Source organism: Schistocerca americana, chromosome X (assembly GCF_021461395.2).
Source record: "Schistocerca americana isolate TAMUIC-IGC-003095 chromosome X, iqSchAmer2.1, whole genome shotgun sequence".
In the NCBI taxonomy this organism is placed as follows: Eukaryota; Metazoa; Arthropoda; class Insecta; order Orthoptera; family Acrididae; genus Schistocerca; species Schistocerca americana.
The window spans coordinates 561,041,202-561,062,977 of NC_060130.1; the positions used below are offsets into that span (position 1 = coordinate 561,041,202).

The 21,776-nt window shown below is 39.6% G+C and overlaps 1 protein-coding gene across 1 annotated transcript in view; it reads left to right on the plus strand.

Annotated features, from left to right (window-relative positions):
* LOC124556154 (solute carrier family 41 member 1-like) overlaps positions 1-21,776 on the plus strand; it is a 369,549-nt gene that overhangs the window by 243,866 nt on the left and 103,907 nt on the right. Inside the window, exon 5 of the mRNA XM_047130165.1 lies at positions 16,461-16,605. Coding sequence (XP_046986121.1) covers positions 16,461-16,605 — 145 coding nt within the window. The remainder of the gene's footprint in view (positions 1-16,460; positions 16,606-21,776) is intronic.

Below are 21,776 nucleotides of genomic sequence, written 5' to 3' on the forward strand. Positions count from 1 at the left end.
CTGGGGAAGACCTAGAACGACGAGGACACCTGCAATGGACGAGGCAATTCTTCGTGCGGTTGACGATAACCCTAATGTCAGCGTCAGAGAAGTTGCTGCTGTACAAGGTAACGTTGACCACGTCACTGTATGGAGAGTGCTACGGGAGAACCAGTTGTTTCCGTGCCATGTACAGCATGTGCAGGCACTATCAGCAGCTGATTGGCCTCCACGGGTACACTTCTGCGAATGGTTCATCCAACAATGTGTCAATCCTCATTTCAGTGCAAATGTTCTCTTTACGGATGAGGCTTCATTCCAACGTGATCAAATTGTAAATTTTCACAATCAACATGTGTGGGCTGACGAGAATCCACACGCAATTGTGCAATCACGTCATCAACACAGATTTTCTGTGAACGTTTGGGCAGGCATTGTTGGTGATGTCTTGATTGGGCCCCATGTTCTTCCACCTACGCTCAATGGAGCACGTTATCATGATTTCATACGGGATACTCTACCTGTGCTGCTAGAACATGTGCCTTTACAAGTACGAGACAACATGTGGTTCATGCACGATGGAACTCCTGCACATTTTAAAAAAACGGCTCTCAGCACTATGGGACTCAACTGCTGAGGTCATTAGTCCCCTAGAACTTAGAACTAGTTAAACCTAACTAACCTAAGGACATCACAAACATCCATGCCCGAGGCAGGATTCGAACCTGCGACCGTAGCGGTCTTGCGGTTCCAGACTGCAGCGCCTTTAACCGCACGGCCACTTCGGCCGGCTGCACATTTAGTCGAAGTGTTCGTACGCTTCTCAACAACAGATTCGGTGACCGATGGATTGGTAGAGGTGGACCAATTCCATGGCCTCCATGCTCTCCTGACGTCAACCCTCTTGACTTTCATTTATGGCGGCATTTGAAGGCTCTTGTCTACGCAACCCCGGTACCAAATGTAGAGACTCTTCGTGCTCGTATTGTGGACGGCTGTGATACAATACACCATTCTCCAGGGCTTCATCAGCGCATCAGGGATTCCATGCGACGGAGGGTGGATGCATGTATCCTCGCTAACGGAGGACATTTTGAACATTTCCTGTAACAAAGTATTTGAAGTCACGCTGGTACGTTCTGTTGCTGTGTGTTTCCATTCCATGATTAATGTGATTTGAAGAGAAGTAATAAAATGAGCTCTAACATGGAAAGTAAGCATTTCCGGACACATGTCCACGTAACATATTTTCTTTCTTTGTGTGTGAGGAATGTTTCCTGAAAGTTTGGCCGTACCTTTTTGTAACACCCTGTATATTTGACAATACTCCGCTCATTGCCTAAACACCAGCAGTTTGTGTTGAACAACAAAGGGTATCCATGTGCCGGGGTTGGGAAGGAAGAAGGCTGCAGGCATTTCCTGCTTAGTACACCTGACTGCCCCTGCGACTACCACATGGCATCCCAGCAAGTGGGCCCTCTTCCAGTGGATGCGAAGGCTCTGGGGTGAACGTTTTGCCTCTGGTGCTTGAGAAAACTGACTGTACTTTTATATAATGATCTACAGTTACATTACACGCATTTGTCAGCATGAGTTGTGAAGTGTAACTTAGCCCCATCTTGCTGCATCTTTATTATTTGATGAAATGTATTCGCCTTCTTCATAAATTCACCAAATATCAGTGGTTTCCAAACAATGTACAGGTGGCTATTGACACAGTCCTGAGCTGCATGATTACTACTAATATCCTTGTTAAACTCCTCCTTCTCCAGCACAGACATCTCATACACTCCTGGAAATGGAAAAAAGAACACATTGACACCGGTGTGTCAGACCCACCATACTTGCTCCGGACACTGCGAGAGGGCTGTACAAGCAATGACCACACGCACGGCACAGCGGACACACCAGGAACCGCGGTGTTGGCCGTCGAATGGCGCTAGCTGCGCAGCATTTGTGCACCGCCGCCGTCAGTGTCAGCCAGTTTGCCGTGGCATACGGAGCTCCATCGCAGTCTTTAACACTGGTAGCATGCCGCGACAGCGTGGACGTGAACCGTATGTGCAGTTGACGGACTTTGAACGAGAGCGTTTAGTGGGCATGCGGGAGGCCGGGTGGACGTACCGCCGAATTGCTCAACACGTGGGGCGTGAGGTCTCCACAGTACATTGATGTTGTCGCCAGTGGTCGGCGGAAGGTGCACGTGCCCGTCGACCTGGGACCGGACCGCAGCGACGCACGGATGCACGCCAAGACCGTAGGATCCTACGCAGTGCCGTAGGGGACCGCACCGCCACTTCCCAGCAAATTAGGGACACTGTTGCTCCTGGGGTATCGGCGAGGACCATTCGCAACCGTCTCCATGAAGCTGGGCTACGGTCCCGCACACCGTTAGGCCGTCTTCCGCTCACGCCCCAACATCGTGCAGCCCGCCTCCAGTGGTGTCGCGACAGGCGTGAATGGAGGGACAAATGGAGATGTGTCGTCTTCAGCGATGAGAGTCGCTTCTGCCTTGGTGCCAATGATGGTCGTATGCGTGTTTGGCGCTGTGCAGGTGAGCGCCACAATCAGGACTGCATACGACCGAGGCACACAGGGCCAACACCCGGCATCATGGTGTGGGGAGCGATCTCCTACACTGGCCGTACACCACTGGTGATCGTCGAGGGGACACTGAATAGTGCACTGTACATCCAAACCGTCATCGAACCCATCGTTCTACCATTCCTAGACCGGCAAGGGAACTTGCTGTTCCAACAGGACAATGCACGTCCGCATGTATCCCGTGCCACCCAACGTGCTCTAGAAGGTGTAAGTCAACTACCCTGGCCAGCAAGATCTCCGGATCTGTCCCCCATTGAGCATGTTTGGGACTGGATGAAGCGTCGTCTCACACGGTCTGCACGTCCAGCACGAACGCTGGTCCAACTGAGGCGCCAGGTGGAAATGGCATGGCAAGCCGTTCCACAGGACTACATCCAGCATCTACGATCGTCTCCATGGGAGAACAGCAGCCTGCATTGCTGCGAAAGGTGGATATACACTGTACTAGTGCCGACATTGTGCATGCTCTGTTGCCTGTGTCTATGTGCCTGTGGTTCTGTCAGTGTGATCATGTGATGTATCTGACCCCAGGAATGTGTCAATAAAGTTTCCCCTTCCTGGGACAATGAATTCACGGTGTTCTTATTTCAATTTCCAGGAGTGTACATTGTGCACATAGTAAACACAGTAAACAATTACGTCCATCCTGCCAGACCACCAGCTAGACACAGACTGAGTCCTCTTGTCGCCATTTTCCCTAGACAGTCATCTTGGACTACATCGCAGGCGAAGAGAGGGGGAGGACCGACAGTATCCTGTGCTGGTGGTGTTGTGAACTAAGTTAATTGGACTCCATACCTCAAGGTGAACACACTGGATGGAGCTACTGCCCATAACAACTCAAACTGTTTGAATAAACAATGCATACAAAATAAAGACTTTCATGAAGTCTATTCAGCTGCCCCGCACAGACTCAGTCCTTCACCCTCCAGTTTACAGATGGGGAGGGGAGGGTAGAGGAGAGGGGCTTGTTTAAATAAACAATGCTCACAAAATAAAGATTTACGTCCATCCTATCTGGCAGCCCAGCACAGGCTGAGGGCTTTTCCCACCAGTTTCCAAATGAGGGAGGGTTAGGGTAGCAGGGACGGTAGATAGGAGGGGAGGGGGGTGGAGTTATGGTAGTGGAGGTAGCGAAATTGACCTATTTTTCTGCCAAAATTAGAACTTCCCGCCATGATGTCACTGCGATGTTGTCTAAGCTATTTCCGCCATCCTGGATCCACCATCAAACTTGGGGTGGAGAGCCTGTGACCATCGTATGTCAGCTGGGACGAGGCAGCACACACACAGGGTTGAGATAAGTAATATTATTGACTTGGTACGTTTGGACTGTGTATTTGTAAAAACTTTTATGGGGTTTTGCCGCTGTAGGTATTCATTTTAGCCTTTGACTATACCTATTTAGGTAAGCTGCTTTATATTTGTTCTGAAGAAGGCGTGGTTACCCACGCTGAAACCTAGGTAAACACCAGGTAATTTGTGCAATCGAGGCGGAATTTTCATAATTATTTCGAAATTGTATTTCTCTGTTGCCAGATTCTTTATGTCAAAAATGACGCTGAAGACACCACAGCAGTTACTGATCTGCTGAAACCTTTCCTTCAAAGACATGATATTGGTGTCTGCCACATCAGAGAAGAAGTTTACCCTTAAACATTTCTCTTACCCTGGAAGGGATTCATCCTTACTTTCATAAGAAAACTACATTTTAATAGTTGCAAATCTCAATTCTGTTAACTCAGCAACATTTCCTAAACATGCACCCAATTCCTTTGCTTTCTCTTAGCTTTTTCTAAACCATTGTCTCTGTATTCCTCAGTAACACTAAATATTGATTTTATTCATTGTATTGTAGTGTCTAATTGCATACCTTCTTGCTGAACTGCTTTATTGGCTCCTTGACATGACAAAGAACATTATGAAATATCACTATGTTAATGCAAGCCTTGTATCATTAAGCCCAGATCTTACAACCTGAACACTTTCAATCGTGGCCTCCCATCTGGTATCACACAATGGTTTCAGAGTCAGGTTTATCTGATTTTTGAGTGCTTCCCAGCACTTCACAGAGGCAGAAAATAATGTGAAAAATCTTTGAACTGCACCAAAAAAAGTAGCGCAATTATAGATGAATTAACTGCATCATCAACAACCATGTTCATGCTATGAGTACAGCAAGGGATATAATGAGCCCTTGGATTTTCTTCAGTGATATGAGGTTAAGCGTCACTCTTCTTGCCCTTCATGTTGCTCCCATTGTTAAGATTGTTCCCTACAGTGTGCAAGCAGTATGGCAAGATTATGTAGTATCTGATGTAACAATCGTGTCACTCATTTCAAAAAAGAAAGAGAGAAACAAAAAAATTCTTCAATTGCAACAATTGGAAAACAGATCTACCACTCTTAAAACCATGCTTAAGTGTTCCTTGTGACTTAAATATGGTGTAAAGTCCACTATTATTGAATAATATTTGTTTTTGAGTATGGTATCCTTCATGATAGATGAAATCTCATCAGAAATTATGGTAATGATTTCATTTTGCATGTCCTTCTTTAAGTAAGTAACCAACCTACCAGGTTTAGCTATATGATTAACATGATCATTTGATACAGGATCAAACTTGGCCATTAATTCTAATTGCCCTAAAACGTTTCTGTTACCTGGATTTACCAATATTTTATGGCCACTTCTTAATAAAAGATTTATTTTGGCAAGGAAGCATACTACGGAAAATAACCTTAAGAGAACCAAACTCCACCTCTTTTCCTCCTGACAATTTGATCTTGAGTTGCCTGATCAATTAATTTTGAGTTTTTATTCTCTGCAAAATTTCTTTCCACTTGCACATTTCAGTAACATGATTGCGGGACAGATCATGCTCACAGAGAACTTATCACAAGTTTTGCCAGTCTCTTAAAACATTTCTTCTGATAAAGCCACAACTAGAATTGGACAACTTCAACAAAAGTAATACACGCATCTATTGTGTGACAATATACAGGCCACTTTTGCTTAACTTTGTCACATTTGAAAGATGGTGGAAGCAATCAAAAATAGTAAAATGCCTTCTTGTCTCATCATCCACAGGAGATGTGACCTGTTCTTCATTAATGTCTTGCACATCTTGCTTAATTGCTCTTATCCTAAAATTATTATTTATAATATCTGGCCAGGTTCCTGGATTGATAAGACCATCAACAACTTGAAAGTCATTAATTTTCTTGGAGGATTTTCGTTTTTCTTGGAGCTGTTGGCTTGCTCTGGTTTCTTCCACAGTAACATTATTATTAGCTATTTCTTCAGCATTATCAACTGATGAAGCTGTAGTAACACTTCATTCTTTCACATTCACTGAAACACTGTCGATTCAATTTAAAAATTTATTCCATGAACTCTTTTGCCACAATGCTCTTTTAGGATGACAAACCCATTTCCTTATTTTGGTACCTTGACAAGTATTTGCCTTCCATTCTACACTCTAGCATAAAACAAATTATAGGCTCCAGTCTCACCAGACACAGACAGTGCATTAGGGTGCCAACTACACTCATGCTCATAAATTAAGGATAACTGCAGAATGTGGTGCCACACAACATGTCAGTACACAAAAATGGCATTAATAGCCTAGGCACATAGGGAACACACACGACACAGATCTGTAAGTCCACAGTATTGGTGATAAGTTGAGAAAACCATCCCAAAACACATGTGCTACAAAACGCCACTGTTTCCTGCACCTGTACCCCAACATCAGTATGGGATATCATCACCACGCACACGTTCACAGGCTGCACAAAGGGTTGGCATACTCTGGATCAGGTGGTTGAACAGCTGTTGGGGTATAGCCTCCCATTCTTGCACCAGTGCATGTTGGACCTCCTGAAGTGTCCTAGGGGTTTGAAGATGTGCAGCTACACGTTGACTGAGAGCATCCCAGATGTGCTTGATGGGATTTAGGTCTGGAAAACAGGCAGGCCACTCCATTCGCCTGATATCTTCAGTTTCAAGGTACTCCTCCAGTGTGGCAGCTCAGTGGGGCCGTGCGTTATCATCCATCAGGAGGAAGGTGGGACCCACTGCATCCCTGAAAAGGTGGACATACTGGTGCAAAATGACGTCATGATACACCTCACCTGTTACAGTTCCTCTGTCAAAGACATCCAGGGGTGTACGCACACCAATCATAATCCCACCCCACACTATCAAACCACGACCTCCATACAGGTCCCTTTCAAGGACATTAAGGGGTTGGTATCTGGTTCCTGGTTCACGCCAGATGAAAACCCAGCGAGAATCACTGTTCAGACTATACCTGGACTCAACCGTGAACATAACCTGGGACCACTGTTCCAATGACCATATCCCGTGTTCTTGACACCAGGCTCTATGGGCTCTCCTGTGACCAGGCGACAGTGGAATGCACATTGCAGTTCTCTGGGTGAGTAAACCATGTCTGTTCAGTCATCTGTAGACTGTGTATCTGGAGACAACTGTTCCAGTGGCTGCGGTAAGGTCCTGAACAAGGTTACCTTCAGTGGCTGTCTGCGGTCACTGATGGTGAGAAATCAGTCTTCTTGTGATGTTGTACACTGTGGGCGTCCTGTACTGTAGCGCCTGGACACGTTTTCTGTCTGCTGGAAGCATTGCCATAATCTTGAGGTCACACTTCGTGGCACGCGGGAGGCCCGTGGTATGACCAGCTGTGTTTCATCAGCATCCAGTCGGCCTAGTATTCAGCCTCTCATAATGTCATCAGTATGTGTTCTTTGAACCATTTTCAACACAGTCGCCATTAGCACATCTGAAAACATCTGCACACATACTTGCTGCACTGTACTCTGACATGCACCAACACACTTCTGCGTATGTGGACTGCTGCCAGCGTCCCCGTGCGACGACCGCAGGTCAAATGCACCGCATGGTCACACCCAGAGGTGGTTTAAACCCTCTAACTGCCCACCAGAGAACTGTTTTACCTCGTATCAGCATTATCCTTACTTTATGAGCATGAGTGTAAAATTGAAGGTGATGATAGCACAGATGACATAGGGTGGAGTATGGAGAGTTTAGAATAGGAAGATAAAGTGAAAATTGGGATGAGTGACTGAATAAAATAAAACAAATAATAAATTGAGAAAAGGGAAAAGAAATAAAACAGGAAAAATATGTCAGACTTGAAAGCATAAATAAATGAAAGAGGGGAATACTTATGTGGGTGAAGAATAAACAACTACAGTACATAAACAAAAATTAGGTAAGATCAAATTCCAACATCAATCTAGGAAGGAAGGAGGCTGACATCAGACTTTTGGAGATTAAGTCCAGGCAAGTGTGTAGCAGTTTGCCTACTTTGTTTCTTCGTTTGTTTTCCTCGGTGTCGACGCACTGGTTGAAAAAATAGGGGTGGAATTACAACACTGCCTAATTTTGATGATGTATCTGACAGGTGCACATTTGCGTTTCACTGTCTTTTACTTTCACTTTTCACAACCCCCATATACACATTTATGGCCAGTGCACTATTGTTTAAACTTTCCATAAGCCTCATTAATAGTTTGCAGGCAAACCTCCACATACTGCTACAATGATTTCTTGTTGAACATCAACAAGCAGTAAAAGCCTAAGCACAAAGGTCACAGTTCTTGATAATAGACAGGTACATATGGAGCAGACACTGACATTGTTTTTACACATGGCCTAATTGTTTAACACTTATTCCACGGTTAATTTGAAGCACTGTTGTTGATATAACCAACACAGGTTTCTCGTCTGAAACATGGCCATGATCTGACTGTCGCATGACCAAAAATCGGGCCCTTATGTATCCTCACAATAACAGGGGCAGAAACTACAGATTGTTTGAAGTTAAATTTACAGAAATTGCAATTAAAACTTAACTCATCAAATTAACTGAATACATCGAAAAATTTGTTCATTTTCACACTTTCTTCTACTGCAAGGTTTAGGCCTAATTATTTGTTTAAATGGTGACATTAACAAATATCTTTATAAAAACAATACTTTTGACAAAACTGTTAATTACTTTGGAATTAATTAAGGGCTGTCCTTGCTAACATGTTTTCGAATATAGCCAAATAAATACTTTAAGATTACTAGCATTTTGTCTTCCAAACGTTTATAATTATTACAGAATATATATTATTTATATGTCAACAACAGAATTTAAGTTACGAAACAATTACTGATTTTGCCCTATAATGAATGATGCCAACTAGGAATCGTCCAAATAAATTTGAAAATCAATTGCATACACGAAACGAAGCACAAAATCAGGTCTGGTGCTATATTCTTTAAAACTAAGGGCCAACCTTTCTCTTTTATGAAAATGCAGATTTTACTCATGTATGCTAATGGTAAATAGTTAAAAGTAACAAATGAATTTAAGGAGGCAGATGGCAAAACAAGAGGGGAATTAAAATTATCCCAGCTTGCTTTGTCACAAGTGGTAGGATTTGTGCATATATAGAAAGGTCACGTTCTCATATCTGATTTTCAGGAAAACTTGGGCTGGATGGTACTATATTAGTATTATCTTGGTTATACCACACAGAAAGCCATGCATTGATCAAATATGAGTTGTTAAACCATACGAGTAGTTTCACATGTTCCCAAACATTTAATGTTGTTCAATTCATTAATGATAAATATATGTGATGGCCATCACATGTTTTTGTTCCCAATTATGTTTGCAGTAAAGTGGCACAATTTCTTTCCTAAATCTCCTGGTTTTTGTGGGTAACTTGAAAATCGTATCATTTTGCTTATTTCATAAAATGTACCATTTTTGTCTTTGCCTTGTTTAATTTTAGTCTGTTTAGATTAAACTATTAATGATAGTTTTGATTATGCCACAAAAGTCATACACTTTCAGTCTTTTGTATTTCAAGTTTATATGTCTTATCTAAAGATTTCTACTGGGCCTTGCTTTTCTATGGATTACATCCTCCATTGCCTTCACTATTTCATCTCTCAGACCTACTGATTTGTGTTCTATTGTATTCCATTCAAGATTTATACTGGGCCTTGCCTTTTTGCCTATTACATTCTCTATTTCCTTCACTATTTTAACTCTCAAAGCTACTGATTCATCTTTTATTGTATTCCTTTCTCCAATATCAGTCAATCATTTCCTAATGCTGCCTCTGAAAGTCTCAACAACCAGGTTATGCAGGCCCCTTCTCTTTAACTTCCTATATCCCTGCAAGTTTTTAGTTTCTTTACCTAACCATTTCTCTTTTCAAATTCACTAATCTATCTACCTTATTGAGTAAACCAACATTACACACTCTTATCTATAAAATACCAGTTTTATTGATCCTGGTAACAACATCCTTCTAAGTAATCCCCACTTAGAGGTACAATTGGTGGCTCTTTTATATCCAGAATATTTTACCTAAGAGCATGTCATAATAATCAAGATACAAGAGAGCTGCATGTCCTTAGGAAATATAATTACAGTACAGTAATTTCAACTTTCTTTCAGCTGTTCAAAGTAGCAACACAGCAAGATCATGATGGATGTTACAAAAAATCATCATCAATCAACCAGTCTGTTGCCCTTGCAACTACGGAAATGCTTCTACCCCTCCTCAGAAACCACAAGTTTGTCAGATGTCTCCACAGGTAGTACTACCCCACCTCCCCATGCCCAATGGGCTGCACCTTCATTATTGTTACTGCGTTCCTGAGGATTGCAAGCCAGCTCACAGTAGCATTTAATTGTATCATAATCCAAAGTGTTATTACTCACAATAATTCTGTAATTAGAACTCTTCAACAGCAAAACAAGATTTAACTGCCATGTGAAGCATTTGTAGGTAATGTAAGTCATATGAGGACTAAATTTCAGCCATGTTAATGAGGATGAATAAATCATAAAAATGAGGCAAGATTTCACATGAGTTATGTCCTATTTTAGTAATAGTCATTTCCAGGTATTTATGTACTTGCAATAAAGTTCATTTAAACATTTCTTGTGTGTATTGTATTGTATATTTAAAACTGTACCATGCATTTATAGTTGCAAAAGCTGTGTTTCAATAAATTATTGCTACAGTATGGGATATTTGATTTAATGATTATGTATAACAATAACTGTACCTGATACCCTCTCCAATATACAGTAAAATTTATGAAACTGGTTATAAAATATATAAACAATATAATAAATAATAATAAATAAAATATAAAATAACTAATAAAGTGGTATCCTCAGTTCCACTGGTACAACATAATGTATATATGTGACAGGCTATATTAGGTACTGTTTAGGAAACAGTTTTATTTGTAATGATTTGACACTGAGGAGAACAGGAGGAAATAGGAAAATTTTAGATTAATCTTATCCTTTATGAATAAATAACTATAAAAAAAAGTGACATTCTTCAAGTATTTATGATGCTCTAACGATTTCTACAGTTGATGTGTCTGAGTTGGGATTTTCTTCTTTTTGGTTATAGCTGAACATCTCAGATGGCACTTCAGATTGTAGGAGCTGTTCAAAGTAATTGGTGAAGATCTGAATGTTTTCCACGTCACCTTGTACTACGTTTCCCACTTTGTTCTTAAGGCTGAGGTTTGGGGGATCATATCTACTTAGGCTAGTCATGAATGTCCTATAAAAGTCTCATGTGTTATTCTTTTGGAAGTGTTCTTCTATTTGAATTAAACATTTCTTTGCATATTTTCTCCTGAGGTTCTTAATAATTTTAGCAGTTTTCCACCCTTACTTATTGAAAGTTTTTTAAAAATTTTCTGATGTTTTCTGAGAACATCAATAACTGCACAATTCCTGACCCTCTTCAGTTGCCTTTTCTCCTTCTACTGACCAATATACATATCTCCACTTTTTCTCCAGACAAACTGTTTCCTTCACACTGACAATCAGTGATGGTTCTTCATCTTAAAATATTTGCCAGCTCTAAGTTTCTCAGTACCAAACATCATGATATGGGTTGTGCTTTTAGTTTTCTGGATTGTTGGCAGAATTTTTACCTTAATTTTTGAAAGCAATTCATCTGAATTTAAGTTTGTAACACTACAGACTTTGATATTTTGAATTTCCTTGTAAGCACGTCTCAGTATTGCTAAATGGTCAATCTACAGCTCCCCTAGTACAGAATTGGGAGATATCTGCATTTGTGTTTCCATGGAAGATATTTAAATATTGTTGATTTCTTATGAGATAAAAATTCTTACAAACTTCCACCAACTATTTGCCTTTCTGATTAGTTCTGTTATGGACTGGGTGGTTCCCAATGGTGTTCCTGAATTTTCTTTCCTTTCAAAGTTGAGCATTTAGATCTCCAAAAAGTATGATAGCGTTCTTGGTGAGAATCTTGACTAGTGTCTTCTCTACATCTTCCCAAAATTCTGCTTTCTCTTGATCTGTTCCATTAGTCTCATTTGAGGAGGTAATTGCAAGACTGTACTGTATATTTTATTTGTTACCATTAAGGTAATGGTGGGAAGCCTACTGTTCTTTGACCTGATGTTGGCGATGGCTCTCAGGATATGTTTAATGATTATAAAACTTCTACTGAGGTAAGGTACAGTCTTCATTACTCACTTGCATGGCTTTCCATTCAGGATTTGATATCCTTCTGGTTCAAACTCTGCTTCATATATTTATTTTTCTGGCTTTGAAGAGTAATTTAATGTTGAAGGTAGCAAAATCTGACATTTTATTATTTTTCAGTCTCATGCATATTGATGTGAGCCCCCATAATCTATTGACTCACTGATGTTGTCCTGGACAACTCAATAACTTGTCGACACACTGAATCAAATGATGACTGTTGTGGTTCAATTCATAAGTGTGAACAGGCTTAGAACTGAGGTAGTTAGCAAAAAATGTGCTTCAAAAAGTGAGCTGGCTGCTCTTTCATTCAATCTAGTAATCTATTTTTTATGTTCTGCAACATAACAGTGTTATGAAATGTGTTTGGAGCACATCTAGTCAAAAAGCCTAAGATTTAACTACATCCACAAAGGAAGGCACCTAAATTCCTAGGAAATCTCCAAAGAAGCCTTGGAGCACTATAGACATCAGAGTATTGTCAAAATGAGAAAGGGAGGTTTCAGAAATGGGAGGGACTTATACCAGTCCAGCAAAACTCTTGCATTATACACAGAATTATAACATTTTATAAAAAGTTATTACAGTTTATCATTATAGAATTTTTCCTGCTTATAGTTCTATAGACCTCATTTGCAATTAATTTTCCGAAGATCAACTTTGAATCTGCATTTGAAAAACAATGAAAACATGATGTTAATATACACTGAAGGTAAATGTAGTGCAGGGACACTTTTTAAATCCTTTTGAAAATGCTTGTTACAGTACATGACTGCAGCATGCATGATTTCTGTCACAATCACCCAATAGGTGTGTGAAAGAAGCTCATTTACATAATCACAAATGATTGTGCAGCTCCAAGAATGTATCACATCTCTAGAAGTAAAGAGGCCATAATAATGGTCCACAAAATTCAACTTTGTAAAATTTCTGAGTGCCACAATAGGTTATTTTCATGTATTTTGACCTGCTGAATATGAATCCGGCATTGATTTTTCCACATGCCCACAGTTCTTATGCAACTTGTACTAGTCACTATCTAATTGTATTCAGTTTTCATGTTGCTTATGATTTTGTCTGTAAATGCTTATTTATCAACACAAAGTGTATTAAATGCTAATGAAATATGTTTTCATACATACCTAAATTATTTCTTACATTTGCTGTGCCTCTAATGTGTGGCGCTATTATCCTGTAGTAGTCAGGCTTCATACTTCTTGTGCATTGCCCCTGATAGCATTGCTCCAATGTAGGTATGGTCTGATGAAATCATTCCCCAAGTTTATTGGAGATTTCGCCAAGGGCACCAGCAGAAAAAAAAATCCAAGTGTGAGTGAAGAATGTGCAAGTTTAATGACAAGTTACAACCAAGATTATGGTAAGACTGTAGTAGTTTGTTGACCGACACATAACAGTAGTTGGCTCTCTTGTTTACAAAGAAATCAAAACACAGTTTTCTGAAAGAATTGCAGCGGTCCAGTCCAAGAGGGTTCAAAGCTGTGACAAAATCAGCACCATGAGTAAGTTGTCTAATTTGAGGGCTGAGAAACACTCCCGCTTTCACTTTGCTTCATTCAAAGCATGGAATTTCTGGCACAAGCACATAAAACCAGGTCCACCTTGGTCTGTTGTAACAATGAACAACTTCAAGTCCAAGTATGATGTGAAGTGGTGGTAACAAAATCTCTTTCAAATTCACCAATGGAACATTTGCTGCATTTTTCCAATCATGTTCTGTTTGTGTACAGGTAAGCCAAATCCGTCTGTCATAATGACTCTTCCAATCATGCCTATCTCATTAAAAAAATAAAAAAAATAAAAAGAAACTGGAATTTTTTTGTATACCCAGATTGTAATCCTGTAAGTCAGCACAGATTTGTCATTTGTGGCTTTATATTAAATCTTATTCAACAAAAGTTCCATAGTGCTGTATTTTTCCTTCAGAATAGTGGCATAAGCTATGGTAACAGGATATACATTGATATTGTGAAGGAATACTGCTTTGGGGCTAGATTGGATCCACCAATGAACAGTTACTGTTCTTCTGATATGTGTTTCATTCCCATATCACTATACAGATCATTCACGTCATTGCAGTAATAGAATGAGTCTACCATATCAAAGAATGGTATGAAGACAGCCTGATAATGTCAAAAGAAACAAACCCTAGTAACTTTGTCTAGTAAATTTCACTGTTACAGACACAGACTCAAAAGTTCAGCTTGTGCCTTAGAAAGATTCAGATCCCTAACAAGGTCATTCATATCATTTTGTGTCAGGAGATGTGGCATCATTTCTTGATAATTGAAATCATAGCTGGCATTCCCCACGTCTGTACTAGATTTGACCTAGGTTTCAACATCCTATGGCTATGTATCTGGAGGAATGGGGACAGGTAAGGAAGAACACTTGAGGTACACGTTGAATAGCTAACTTGATGGAGGGATACTTGGTCATCTTTTTATACTTGCCGTTCATCCCTGCTATTTTAACCATGCAGAAATAGCAATCACATACATTATTGGTTCGTTCCCTCCATATCATTGGAACAGCAAAAGGCATTGCAACTTTACCTTTTTTCTTCACCCAGCCATTAAGACAAGACAAACAGTTCACACAGACAACATGTGGTGCCCATTTTCACTCTTGATCACCTAACTTGCACCCAAAATAACGATCATACAATTTCTTCACTGTGGGTGTCAGATTTCATCTGCATGATTTGACAGTCTACTTCACACAGATGTAGCAAACGTTATTTGGGTGACTGAAATATATCCATGACATTGTACAAACACTAACACAAATTTAGCAGTAAGACAAAATTAAACACTCAGCACAAGCCATATTTGGATTGCACTTCTCACATGAATGCAACCAAATGAAGGAAGCATTTCCTCATAACTGATAAGAACATTGTGTTCAGGAGCAACAGGCAATTAGTCACACACACTGTCACCATGCTGAAAAGATTAGTTATAAGAATACACCATGAGGGCAGCCTTCATAGGTTGCATTTCTCAAGATATCTACCTATTTGATTTTTATAACTATTCTTATGTAATGAAGTATTTTTAAAACTAAGGATGCTACAAAAGAAAAACAAATAATATATTCATGCTTGGGGAGGGGGAGGGGTGGTCAAATAGATAAGAAACACCCATTTACAGTCTTGAAAATTTTTCATTGTTGACCAGTGTATTTCATTAAGTTCAGCAACTATTCAGATTAGAGGATGCATAAGAGGTATGGTTCACATTATGATATGGATGGTTGCATATGACTGGAAGGTACATGCAGTGAGTTGATGCAATCATTTGGAATGAGCCATTTCTGCACATAAACATACAGTTGAACTCTAGTTTCAATGATTAACTCTGTTTGCTGACAAACTGTAATTTAAAATGCAAACTGTTACAACTCATTGAAAGAACCATCGACTGAAGGACCCCTTCAAGCCACTGCACCCTGCAGATTTCAGCAAAGATTTTCCATTAGTGTGTGGGTAAGATTAGCTGATGCTCATGTATTTGGGCTTCCCACACATCTGACATGTATTTCATCTGCTTTCATAATCAGTAGCACAAGATACTAGGAGAATAGATATCACATATTCTGCTTCAAATTTAATTCCAGAATGATGGTATGTTGTTGTCTTATGAAAGACTCATGGACTGACAAAGCTGGATCATTTGGATTTTGTGATCACTAGCTTAAATTCAGTTCAATTTTTCCAGTGGCTCTGGATGAAGGATTTGGCATATGATTCCCCACTGTCTCTCCAGATTCAGGGACAGATCTGCCATTATCAGTTATTGCCACTACACAAAATATCTGCAGTGGACTGGTTCTTTATGAATAAATTATCCAGGCACACGGGCTAAAATCTTGTAAGGTAGAATAATTTGTTAGAAATCTAGTAGTCAATACACAGAGTTTCTCTTGTAAGTGGGTTGTGAAATAATAGAAATGTTCAAACACATTATTTTGTTACACTGAAATAAAAGACCTATTTTGATTATAAATGTAATTCATATCTGTATTACTCTCTAACATGGCAGCAGTGTGAGCATGGAAACAATATGTTTCTCAAAATGCATTCCTATTGAATGCATTAATTACTCAGTTTCCAACACTTGCAATACAAATTTTAATTTGCGTATTTAGTAACTCTCTGTATGTGTGTGTGTTTTAATGTCTATAATATTTTTCCAGGCTACAATTATTAAATTTGATTCATGGTGAATAGCATACTAATTTATGTGACTTTTACAGTCCCAGGCTATTATTGTTGGCCTCCTGGCAGCTATATTATCAGTTTTAATGGTAGCCGTTTACCATGGAAAGTTCAATATCATTCATGCTCTGCTGGTGTGTTCTTGTGGAGTCCTTACAGCATCAGTAGCAAGTCTCATCTTAGGTGAGTAAAGGAAGGAGATAACCTGATGTAAAAATTATGCTAGTTGCCAATATAGTGTTGCAGCCATTGCTAAATTTTTGTCTACTTGTCATGTAATGCTGTCCTTCATGGTTTTTAAATCAGTTTACTCTTTGGAAAAATATGAATTTGCATATGTTCACAAATTACACAAAGTTCCATTTTTCATATAACATTATTACATCAATATATGGGTCTGGTACATCATAGGGGAGATTATTGTATTTTTGATAATGTCTTTTTATTACTTTTTGTAAATGCCTCTTAAGCATATATTTGCTGATAATGTCAGACATTAGGTTTGTCAAGTCCTTGAGCATGATAAGAGAGAGCATAACACCTCATTTTAAAGGGTTAACGTCTCTACATTTAATCAATGTTTTTGGAAAGTAACAAGGCTAATTCTGATGTTAACTTTTCTGTATTTCTTTTTAAGAAATTATGATGTGCTTTTATGTTAGGCATATTCTTATACAATTTTGTCTTTTACTTTATGTCAGAGGGAGCAATTTTATTGTATTTTTTTATTATGCCTGCACTGTGTTTTTAAAGATTTTGCTATGACTTCTGGTGGCAAAAATTGTCATGTGATTTTAAAGGTTATTTTTATGCAAGCTTTGGTTTTTCTATAGATGAACTTAAAACTTTCAGCACAGGTCAGGGGCATGTAGGGGAACTCTGACTCATGTTTAAAAGAATAGTTGACCATGCATTGGATAGGTATGTACCCAGTAGAACAATTCATACTGAAAGGGAACCTGATGGTATACAGTCACTGTAAAGAAACTTCTAAAGAAGCAGAAATCACTGCATAATACATGTAAAACAAAGTTTATGGCAATTGATAGAGAAATGCTGAATGAAATATGTGTGGCTGTCAAGAGAGCAATATGTGATGCCTTTAGTGACTGCCATAGCAGAATATTGTCAAATGACATTTCACAAATTCCAAAGAAATTAAGGTCACATGTAAAGACTGTTAGTGGCACCAAAGTTAGTGACCAGTATCTAGCGAATGCAACAGGAACTGAAACTGAAGGCAGAAAAGCAAAAGCTTAAACACTTAACTCCATTTTCAAATGATCCTTTACAAGGGAAAACCAAGGAGAATTACCCTAATTTAATTCTTGTACCACTGAAAAGATGAATGGAATAAGTATTTGTGTCAATGGTGTTGAGAAACAGCTGAAACCATTAAAACTGAACAAATCTCCAGGCCCCAATGGAATATCTTGCAGATTATGTAATGAATTTGTGGGTGAGTTAGCTCTCTTCTAACTATAATCTATTGTAGATCCCTTGAACAAAAAACCATGCCCAGTTCTTGGAAAAAGGCACAGGTCACCCCTGTCCACAAGAAGGGTAGTACAAGTGACCCAGTATCCTTGACATCAGTCTGTTGTAGATACTTAGAACCATATTCTCAGCTCCAAAATAATGTAGTATCTTGAACAGAATGATGTCCTCAATTCCAATCAGTGTTGATTTCGAAAAACATAGATCATGTGAAAGCTAACTCATGCTGAACCTTTGGATCAAGGAAACCAGGTAGATGCAGTGTTTCTTGATCTCCAAAAAGCATTCAACTCAGCACTGTGTGAATGCTTATTGTCAAAAGTGGAATCATATGGAGTATCAAATGAAATTTGTGTCTAGATTTCGGATTTTTTGGTAGGGAGAGCACAGCCTGTTATCTTAGATGGAGAGTCATCATCAGATGTAGAAGTAACTTTGAGTGTGCCCCAGGGAAGTGTGTTGGGACCCTTGCTGCTCATGTTGTATATTAGTGACCTTATAGGCAATATTAATAGTAAAATTAGGCTTTTTGCAGATGATGCAGTTATCCGTAATGAAGTATTATCTGAAAGAACCTGCATAAATATTCAGTCTCATCTTGATAATATTTCAACCTGGTGCATAGACTGGCATCTTGCTCTTAATTTTCAGAAATGTAAGACTTTGCACTTCACAAAATGAAAAATGTAGTATCCTATGACTATAATATCAATGAGTCACTGTTGGAATAGGCCAGCTCATACAAATACCTGGGTGTAACACTTTGTAGGGATATGAAATGGAATGATTACATCGGTTCAGTCATGTGTAGTGCATGTGTTAGACTTTGGTTTATTGGTAGGATACTGGGAAAGTGTAATGAACCTACAAAAGAGATTGCTTACAAATCATACATTTGACCCATCCTAGAATATGGCATAAGTGTGTGGGACCCATATCAGATAGGACTAACAGGGGATACTGAATGTATCCACCAAAGGACAGAATGAATGTTTGGTTCAAATGGCTCTGAGCATAATGGGACTTAACTTGTGAGGTCATCAGTCCCCTAGAACTTAGAACTACTTGAATCTAACCAACCTAAGGACATCACACACATCCATGCCCGAGGCAGGATTCGAACCTGCGACCGTAGCAGCAGCGCGGTTCCAGACTGAAGTGCCTAAAACCGCTCGGCAATGAATGTTTACAGGTTTGTTTCATCCATGAGAGAGTGTCACAGATATACTGAAGGAACTGAACGGGCAGACTCTTGAAAACAGAAATAAACTATCCCAAAAAAGTCTATTAACAAAATTTCAAGAAGCAGTTTTAAATGATTACTCTATGGATATACTACAACCCTGTATGCATCACTTACATGGGGATCATGAGGATAAGGATAGAATAACTAACTCATGAACTGAGGCATTCAAACAATCATTCTTCCCATGCCCCGTACTTGACTGTAACAGGAAGGAACCTAAGTAACTGGTACAATGAGAGGTACCCTCTGTCATGCAACTCATGGTGGTTTGCAAAGCATAGATGTAGATGCATATGTAGATGTAGATGGTATTTGTTGTATTTGATGTCTGCATGCGGTGTGCTATGGAATATAGAGGGCACTATGATGCTTGTTTTTGCAATACTGAGCTTAGGTAGCTGGCTGTGTAAGCTACAAGCCTACTGTACATTGGATCAGCAACTGCTAAGGTTAACTGCTAAGGTTAACTGCAAAGGTTACAAGATAGGCTCTTCTGCATGTTTAAAGATTATTGCATGCGGTAAAAGTGAAGATATCTGTTGGAAGTAATCATCACAGTATATGTTACACCTCATAGAAAATGTTGTGCTGTTATGATATTGGCCTACAGTGTTTGTATAACTTGGAATGGTAAAGTATCTGTATATTTGTATATATTTTTCTGTTTCTGTGTTTTTTATGGTGGCTATAAATAGGGCCTCATTTGTGTTCAGATCCTCATATCTGATGGCTCTTATATATTTTTAGCACTGAAGATGATCACACAGTGATCAAAATCGATCTGTAAAATAAAAGATTTCAATATTTATGACAGGTGCTGCCATTTATCCAAAATGTATTGACAATAATATGGTCATGGTGCACACAGTTCCCAATGGAATTAGACATCAATTATTACATCACTCACTTCCCATAAATTATTTTACAATCTTACTGTTTTATTTTGCCTTCATCTGTAAGTTGCATGCATTAAAATGCTATTCACAGGAAAACAGTCTCACAAATGGTATATCATAAAATGCTATCCACCCCCGGTAGCTGAGTGGTCAGCGCGACAGAATGTCAATATTAAGGGCCCGGATTTGATTCCGGACTGGGTTAGAGATTTTGTCTGCTCAGGGACTTGGTGTTGTGTTGTCCTAATCTTCATCATTTCATCCCCATCAATGCGCAAGTTGCTGAAGTGGCATCAAATCAAAAGTGAAAGACTTGCACCCGGCGAATGGTCTACCCGGTAGGAGGCCCTAGTCACACAACATTTACATTTTTATCAAATGCTATTCACAGGAAAACAGTCTCACAAATTGTATGTCACCATTCATCTCATTACTTCTTCCTTTGACACAGCAAAGGAGAAAGGTGCACCAGGAATGCATATGCACAATAAATAACTTTCATTATTCACTATCATTTCTGGGGTTGAAGTTCTCATGGTCAGCAGTATATATCTAATCAAAATAACAAGCTGCTTGATGACTGAGCATAGCTGAGTAGTCAAAGGAATCATGTTTCCTACATATACAATACAGCTGTAGTTCTCTTTTAATGTGCAACACTGACTATTATTTGAAAAATCATATTACCTACACCCTTTAAACAATACAGGGTTATTACAAATGATTGAAGCGATTTCACAGCTCTACAGTAACTTTATTATTTGAGATATTTTCACAATGCTTTGCACACACATACAAAAACTCAAAAAGTTTTTTTAGGCATTCACAAATGTTCGATATGTGCTCCTTTAGTGATTCGGCAGACATCAAGCCGATAATCAAGTTCCTCCCACACACGGCGCAGCATGTCCCCATCAATGACTTCGAAAGCATCGTTGATGCGAGCTCGCAGTTCTGGCGCGTTTCTTGGTAGAGGAGGTTTAAACACTGAATCTTTCACATAACCCCACAGAAAGAAATCACATGGGGTTAAGTCGGGAGAGCGTGGAGGCCATGACATGAATTGCTGATCATGATCTCCACCACGACCAATCCATCGGTTTTCGAATCTCCTGTTCAAGAAATGCCGAACATCATGATGGAAGTGCGGTGGAGCACCATCCTGTTGAAAGATGAAGTCAGCGCTGTCGGTCTCCAGTTGTGGCATGAGCCAATTTTCCAGCATGTCCAGATACACGTGTCCTGTAACGTTTTCTTCGCAGAAGAAAAAGGGGCCGTAAACTTTAAACCGTGAGATTGCACAAAACACGTTAACTTTTGGTGAATTGAGAATTTGCTGCATGAATGCGTGAGGATTCTCTACCGCCCAGATTCGCACATTGTGTCTGTTCACTTCCCCATCAAGAAAAAATGTTGCTTCATCACTGAAAACAAGTTTTGCACTGAACGCATCCTCTTCCATGAGCTGTTGCAACCGTGCCGAAAATTCAAAGCGTTTGACTTTGTCATCAGGTGTCAGGGCTTGTAGCAATTGTAAACGGTAAGGCTTCTGCTTTAGCCTTTTCCGTAAGATTTTCCAAACCGTCGGCTGTGGTACGTTTAGCTCCCTGCTTGCTTTATTCATCGATTTCCGCGGGCTACGCGTGAAACTTGCCCGCACGCGTTCAACCGTTTCTTCGCTCACTGCAGGCCGACCCGTTGATTTCCCCTTACAG